The following is an 8438-nucleotide window of genomic DNA, read 5'->3' on the forward strand; positions in this document are numbered from 1 at the left end:
CAGACCAGAGAATCTTGTTTTCTCATGGTCTGAGAGTCCTTTAGGTGCCTTTTGGCAAACTCCAAGCGGGCTGTCATGTGCCTTTGACTGAGAAGTGGCTTCCACGTCTGGCCACTTTACCATAAAGGCCTGATTGGTTGAGTGTTGCAGAGATGGTTGTCCTTCTGGAAGGTTGTCCCATCTCCACAGAAGAACTCTGGAGGTCTGTCAGAGTGACCCTCAGGTTGGTCACCTCCCTAACCAACGCCCTTCTCCCCCACTTGCTCATCTTGGCCGGGTGGCCAGCTCTAGGAAGAGGCTTGGTAGTTCCATTAAGAATGATGGAGGCCACTGTGTTCTTGGGGACCTTCAATGCTGCAGACATTCTTTGGTACCCTTCCCCAGATATGTACCTCGACACAATCCTGTCTCGGAGCTCTACGGACAATTCCTTCGACCTCATGGCTTGGTGTTTGCTCTGACATGCAAATGTGGGACCTTATATCAGCTGTGTGCCTTTCCAAATCATGTCCAACCAATTACATTTACCATAGGTGGACTCCAATCAAGTTGTAGAAACATCAAGGATGATCAATGGAAACAGTATGCACCTGAGCTCATTTTCGAGTCTCAAAGCAAAGGCTTTGAATACTTATGTTTTTTTGTTTCAGTTTTAGAATAAGGATATACCATAACAAAATGTGGGAAAAGTCAAGGGGTCTGAATGCTTTCCGAATGCACTGTATTATCGGTTGTGTGATGTTTTGGTATGAATTAGATTTTGCTTTTAGTCAAGACCCTTTTTTCCCTCTCAATTTTCACCTAATATGACATACCCAAATCTAAGGAAGTTTAGAACTCTTACATTTATACAGAAAACTTTCCACAGGTTTAGGATGCAATCAGGTGTACTTTTTTAAGTTTGCGGGCCTGAAGTTTCTTTATAGAGCTCCTGGTCAGTAATTGGGGAGTCCGAGAGAGAGACAGAGAACTCTCTCTTCCTTGCTTTGCTTTCATTTTTTAAGACATTCATTTGTACAAAACTATTCAACTACTGTATTTCTCTCTCTGAGTCAACTACTCACCACATTTTATCCACTGCAGTGCTAGCTATCTGTAGCTTATGCTTTCAGTACTAGATTCATTCTCTGCTTTGATTGGGTGGACAACATGTCAGTTCATGCTTCAAGAGCTCTGATAGGTTGAAGGACGTCCTCCGGAAGTTGTCATAATTAATGTTTAAGTCTATGAAAGGGGGTAAGAACCACAAGCCTTCTAGGTTTTGTATTGAAGTCAATGTACCCAGAGGAGGACGGAAACTAGCTGTGAAGAGGCGACTCCGGGATGCTGGCCTCCTAGGCAGAGTTCCTCTGTCCAGTGTCTTTGTTCTATTGCCCATCTTAATCTTTTCTTTTTATTGGCCAGTCTGAGATATGGCTTTTTCTTTGCAACTCTGCCTAGAATGACAGCATCCCGGAGTCGTTTCTTCACTGTTGAGACTGGTGTTTTGTGGGTACTATTTAATGAAGCTGCCAGTTGAGGACTTGTGAGGCGTCTGTTTCTCAAACTAGACACTCTAATGTACTTGTCCCTTTACTCAGTTGTGCACCGGGTCCTCCCACTCCTCTTTCTAGTCTGGTTAGGGCCAGTTTGCGATGTTCTGTGAAGGGAGTAGTACACAGCGTTGTATGAGATTTTCAGTTTGTTGGTAATTTCTCGCATGGAATAGCCTTCATTTCTCAGAACAAGAATAGACTGAAGAGTTTCATAAGAAAGTCTTTGTTGCTGGCCGTTTTGAGCCTGTAATCGAACCCACAAATGCTGATGCTCCAGATATTCAACTAGTCTAAAGAAGGCCAGTTTTATTGCTTTTTAAATCAGAACAACAGTTTTCAGCTGTGCTAACATTGCAAAATGTTTTTCTGATTATGAATTAGCCTCTTAAAATTATAAACTTGGATTAGCTAACACAACATGCCGTTGGAACACAGGAGTGATGGTTGCTGACAAAGGGCCTCTGTACGCCTTTGTAGATATTCCATTAGAAATCAGCCATTTCCAGCTACAATAGTCATTTACAACATTAACAATGTCTACACTGTATTTCTGATCAATTTGATGTTATTTTAATGGACGTTTTTTTTTTTTTAAACAAGGACATTTCTAAGTGACCTCAAACTTTTTGAACGGTATATATATAAACTCAGCAAAAAAGAAAGTCCTCTCACTGTCAACTGCGTTTATTTTCAGCAAACCTAACATGTGTAAATATTTGTATGAATATAACAAGATTCAACAACTGAGACACAAGTTCCACAGACATGTGACTAACATAAATGGAATAATGTGTCCCTGAACAAAGGGGGGGTCAAAATCAAAAGTAACCGTCAGTTTCTGGTGTGGCCACCAGCTGTATTAAATACTACAGTCGATCTCCTCATGGACTGCACCAGATTTGCCAGTTCTTGCTGTGAGATGTTACCCCACTCTTCCACCAATACATTTCTGGGGGGAATGGCCCTAGCTCCGATCCAACAGGTCCCAGACGTGCTCAATGGGATTGAGATCCGGGCTCTTCGCTGGCCATGGCAGAACACTGACATTCCTGTCTTGCAGGAAATCACGCACAGAACGAGCAGTATGGCTGGTGGCATTGTCATGCTGGAGGGTCATGTCAGGATGAGCCTGCAGGAAGGGTACTACATGAAGGGGGAGGATGTCTTCCATGTAACGCACAGCGTTGAGATTGCCTGCAATGACAACAAGCTCAGTCCGATGATGCTGTGACACACCGTCCCAGACCATAACGGACCCTCCACCTCCAAATTGATCCCACTCCAGAGTACAGGCCTCGGTGTAACGCTCATTCCTTCGACTATAAACACAAATCTGACTTTCACCCCTGGTGAGACAAAACCGCGACTCGTCAGTGAATAGCACTTTTTGCCAGTTTTATCTGGTCCAGCGACGGTGGGTTTGTGCCCATAGGCAACGTTGTTGCCGTTGATGTCTGGTAAGGACCTGCCTTACAACAGGCCTACAAGCCGTCAGTCCAGCCTCTCTCAGCCTATTGTGGACAGTCTGAGCACTGATGGAGGGATTGTGAATTCCTGGTGTAACTCGGGCAGTTGTTGTTGCCATCCTGTACCTGTCCCGCAGGTGTGATGTTCAGATGTACCGATCCTGTGCAGGTGTTGTTACACGTGGTCTGCCACTGCAAGGACGATCAGCTGTCCATCCTGTCTCCATGTAGCACTGTCTTAGGCGTCTCACAGTACAGACATTGAAATGTCTTGCCCTGGCCACATCTGCAGTCCTCATGCCTCCTTGCAGCATGCCTAAGGCACTTTGAAGCAGATGAGCAGGGACCCTGGGCATCTTTCCTTTGGTGTTTTTCAGAGTCAGTAGAAAGGCCTCATTTTAGATTTTTTATTCAACGAGTCGGACGCAAAGGATTTACTTCAGACACCAGACAAGGCCCAAATCCCCGTCATTCACAGGAGAAAGAGACAGAGATATCGGGGACGTAGGTCGGGGGGCCTTGTAAGGATCCGATGGTGAGTGGGTAATCTGCCCCTACCATCAGTCCTATTAGCTAACGTACAATCATTGGATAACAAATCGACAAATTACGATCACAAATATCCTACCAACGGGACATTAAAAACGGTAATATCTTATGTTTCACCGAGTCGTGACTGAACGGATGAATACAGCAGGATTTAAGCTGCATCGACAAGATAGAACAGCTGCCTCCAGTAAGACAAGGGGTGGCGGTCTGTGTCTATTTGTAAACAACAGCTAGTGCACGAAATCTAATATTTAAGGAAGTCTCAAGGTTTTGCTCGCCTGAGGTAGAGTACCTCATGATAAGCTGTAGATCACACTACTTACCAAAAATAGTTTTCATCTCTATTTTTCATAGCTGTCTATTTACCTCCACAAACTGATGCTGGCACTAAATCCGCATTCAATGAGCTGTGTAAGTCCAAACAGGAAAACGCTCATGCAGAGGCGGCGCTCCGAGTGGCCGGATTATTATTATTTAATGCAAGGAAACTTCAATCCATTCTGCCTAATTTCTATCAGCATGTTAAATGAACAAACAAAGGGAAAAACCTCGAGACCAACTCCTACTCCACATACAGAAATGCGTACAAAGCTCTCCCTCGCCCTCCATTTGCCCAAATCTGACCATAATTAAATCCCCCTAATTCCTGCTTACAAGCAGACACTCAAGTAGGAAGCACCAGTGACTGAGTCAATAAAGAAGTGGTCAGATGACGCAGATGCTAAGCTACAGGACTGGTTTGGTAGCACAGACTGGAATATGTTCCAGGATTCTTCCGATGGCATTGAGGAGTACACCACATCAGTCACTGGCTTCATTGATAAGTGCATCAATGACGTCTATACTAGGCGGTGTCATAGGAAGGCCCTAAAAATGGTGAAAGTCTCCAGCCACCCTAGTCATAGACTGTTTTCTCTGCTACCGTACGGCAAGCGGTACCGTAGCGCCAAGTCTAGGTCCAAAAGGCTTCTTATTAACGGTTCCACCCTCAAGACATAAAACCCCTGAACAGCTAATCAAATGGCTGTTTATTATCTATGCATAGTCAACTCTACCTACATGTACATATTACCTCAATTACCTTAACATTGACTCTGTACCGGTACCCCATGTGTATAGCCTCGCTACTGTTATTTTATTGCTTCTCCTTAATTATTATTATTTTATTTTTTTACTTAACAATTTTTTACTTACCTATTTTTTACTAAACACTTACTTTTCTTAAAACTGCATTGTTGGTGAAGGGCTTGTAAGTAAGCAGTTCACTGTTAGGTCTACACCGGAGGAGACAGAGAGAGAAGCACCTTTAGGCAGCGATTACCGCTGTGGGTCTTTCTGGGTAAGTCTCTAAGAGCTGTGGGTCTTTCTGGGTAAGTCTCTAAGAGCTGTGGGTCTTTCTGGGTAAGTCTCTAAGAGCTGTGGGTCTTTCTGGGTAAGTCTCTAAGAGCTGTGGGTCTTTCTGGGTAAGTCTCTAAGAGCTGTGGGTCTTTCTGGGTAAGTCTCTAAGAGCTGTGGGTCTTTCTGGGTAAGTCTCTAAGAGCATTCCACACCTACATTTTGCAACATTTGCCCATTATTCTTGCCATAGATTTTCAAGCAGATGTATGTCAAAACTGTGACTTGGCCACACAGGAACATTCACTGTCTTCTTGGTAAGCAACTCCAGTGTAACTTTTGGCCTTGTGTTTTAGGTTATTGTGCTGTTGAAAGGTGAATTAGTCTCTCAGTGTCTGGTGGAAAGCAGACTAAACCAGGTTTTCCTCTAGGATTTTGCCTGTGCTAAGCTCTATTACATTTATTTTTATCCTAAAAAATACTCCCTTGTCCTTGCTGATGACAAGCTACTGATAACATGATGCGAAAATATGAGGACTGGTATTCAGTGATGTGCATGGTTGAATTTGCCATATAACATTTTGTATTCAGGACATAAAGTTAATTTCTTTGACACATTTTTAGAGTTTTACTTTAGTGCCTTATTTCAAACAGGATGAATTTTGGAATACTTTTATTCTGTACAGGCTTCCTTCTTTTCACTCTGTCAATTAGGTTAGTATTGTGGAGTAACTACAATGTTGTATGGCCAACCCTTTCACAGCCATTACATTCTGTTTTAAAGCCACCATTGGTGTCATGGTGAAATCGCTGAGCAGTTTCCTTCCTCTCTGGCTACTGAGTTAGGAAGGATGCCTGTATCTTTGTAGTGACTGTGTGTTTTGATGCACCTTCCAAAGTGTAATTTTAATTTCATCATGTTCAAAGGGATATTCAATGTCTGCTTTTGTTTTTTGTTGTATTCTACCTATAGGTGCCATTCTTTCCGAGGCTTTGGAAAGCGTCCCTGGTTTTGTGGTTGAATCTGTGTTTGAAATTCACTCCTCGACTGAGGAACCATACAGATTATTGTATTTGCAAATAAATTCATTAAAAATCCTACAATGTGATTTTCTGGATTTTTTTTCTAATTTTGTCTGCCATAGTTGAAGTGTACCTATGATGAAAATTACAGGCCTCTCTAATATTTTTAAGTGGGAGAACTTGCACAATTGGTGGCTGACTAAAAACTTTTTTTGCCCCACTGTATGTGTGGGGTACAGATAGGAGGTAGTCATTCAAAAATCATGTTAGACACAATTATTCCATGCAACTTATTATGTGACTTGTTAAGCTCATTTTTACTCCTGAACATATTTAGGCTTGACATAACAAATTGGGTTGAATACTTATTGACTCAAGACATTTCTGCTTTTAATTTTTAATTAATTTAGAAAAATGTATTTAAAAATGATTTCACTTTGAAATGATGAAGTATTGTGTCAATGACCAAATTGGGTTGAATACTTATTGACTCAAGACATTTCTGCTTTTAATTTTTAATTAATTTGGAAAAATGTATAAAAAAATGATTTCACTTTGAAATGATGAAGTATTGTGCCAATGACCAAATTGGGTTGAATACTTATTGACTCAAGACATTTCTGCTTTTAATTTTTTATTAATTTAGAAAAATGTATAAAAAAATTATTTCACTTTGAAATGATGAAGTATTGTGTCAATGACCAATGACACAAACATCTGAATTTAATACATTTTTTCATACAGGATGTAAAACAACAAAATGTGGAAAAAGTCAAGGGGTATGAATACTTTCTGAAGGCTCTGTAACATTACAACGGTATAAATCAAATCAAATGTTATTTGTCACATACACATGGTTAGCAGATGTTAATGCGAGTGTAGCGAAATGCTAATGTATTTGTAGATTTGTATTGTAGATGGACTGAGGTGAATGAACCTTTAGCAGTCAAGGTGATAATGGGTCATTTTTGCTGTTCTCCAAATAGCATTTTAAAGTGTCTGAAATGCAGTAAACGTGATTGACCCTCCCCCTCCCAACCCGGTTCACCATGGTTATGGCCATGTTTTATTTTTGTTAATGTTTTTAATGTATCTATGTTAATATTGAGTTAGAGTGTTTGGTCTAGACAACGGCCGCCCTCCTGCAGTTAATAACCTAGTTCACTACTCTCAGTTGACTAGAATCAATATGTGTATCCTAGCTTTCATTGATGTGGACAGACGCCTCAGGCCAGTCGTTCTTTTTTGAGCACCATGGATAAAGGCAGAATATTAGAACATTAGACGTTATTTGGTATTGCATGAAAGCTGCAGTAATAGTAAAAAGCTAAAAAAACACACACACACACACACACACACACACACACACACACACACACACACACACACACACACACACACACACACACACACACACACACACACACACACACACACACACACACACACACACACACACACACACACACACACACACATCCTGAGATGTATGTGAATTTAGCTTTGGATTTTAACCACTTCCTCCAGTCAGTGAGGGGCTCAGTGATTGGCTGGCGTATATCTGTGGTCAACACACTTTACTCAGATGTGAGATAGGTAAGTGTGTGTTTGTATGTAAAACAACTACATCTAAACACCAGCAGCATTCAAACCAACCAAATCTAAAGCCGAGTGGGGCGCCAGGTAGCGTAGCGGTTACCCGAGCTGAGAAAGTTAAAAAAATATATGTTGTTCTGCCCCTGAACAAGGCAGTTTCCCCGTATGGAATTGTTATTCAACTAGGCAAGTCAGTTAAATAATGATTACATTTTTTTGGGTGGGGGGGGGGGAGATAATAACTTTCTGATCAGTACTTCACATTCAGATCTATTGAATAAACTTCACTCACATATTGCCTCTTCTTCTCTCCCACCAAGGTGATGGATACTCTGTCCATGCTTTCCTACTCCACGGCCGCGCAACAGGCAGGAATCAAGTACGTCTCACTTATATTTCAACCTTAACAAAATGTGAAACACGTGTGGAGTCATCACTTCAGTGTGAAACACTGGGGCTCAGTGATGTCGTGTGGAGTCATCACTTCAGTGTGAAACACTGGGGCTCAGTGATGTCGTGTGGGGTCATCACTTCAGTGTGAAACACTGGGGCTCAGTGATGTCGTGTGGAGTCATCACTTCAGTGTGAAACACTGGGGCTCAGTGATGTCGTGTGGAGTCATCACTTCAGTGTGAAACACTGGGGCTCAGTGATGTCGTGTGGAGTCATCACTTCAGTGTGAAACACTGGGGCTCAGTGATGTCGTGTGGAGTCATCACTTCAGTGTGAAACACTGGGGCTCAGTGATGTCGTGTGGAGTCATCACTTCAGTGTGAAACACTGGGGCTCAGTGATGTCGTGGTGAAGTCATCACTTCAGCTACTTTTTTTCATTTTTTATCAACATGACATTTAATTGATGATGTAATAATGTACATATAATTGATGATGTAATAATGTCTTTTTTTTGACAGGCCCTTTCCAACAGAGGAGAG

The 8438-nt window shown here is 41.8% G+C and overlaps 1 protein-coding gene across 4 annotated transcripts in view; it reads left to right on the forward strand.

Annotated features, from left to right (window-relative positions):
• Positions 1–8438, forward strand: part of vav3b (vav 3 guanine nucleotide exchange factor b) — a 120184-nt gene that overhangs the window by 28333 nt on the left and 83413 nt on the right. For all 4 annotated transcript variants that reach the window (XM_046322344.1, XM_046322347.1, XM_046322345.1 and 1 more), the window contains exons 3-4: positions 7825–7883; positions 8418–8438. The exon at positions 8418–8438 is cut by the window's right edge and continues 45 nt beyond it. In XM_046322344.1, coding sequence (XP_046178300.1) covers positions 7825–7883; positions 8418–8438 — 80 coding nt within the window. The remainder of the gene's footprint in view (positions 1–7824; positions 7884–8417) is intronic.

Source organism: Oncorhynchus gorbuscha, linkage group LG22 (genome assembly GCF_021184085.1).
Source record: "Oncorhynchus gorbuscha isolate QuinsamMale2020 ecotype Even-year linkage group LG22, OgorEven_v1.0, whole genome shotgun sequence".
NCBI lineage: Eukaryota > Metazoa > Chordata > Actinopteri > Salmoniformes > Salmonidae > Oncorhynchus > Oncorhynchus gorbuscha.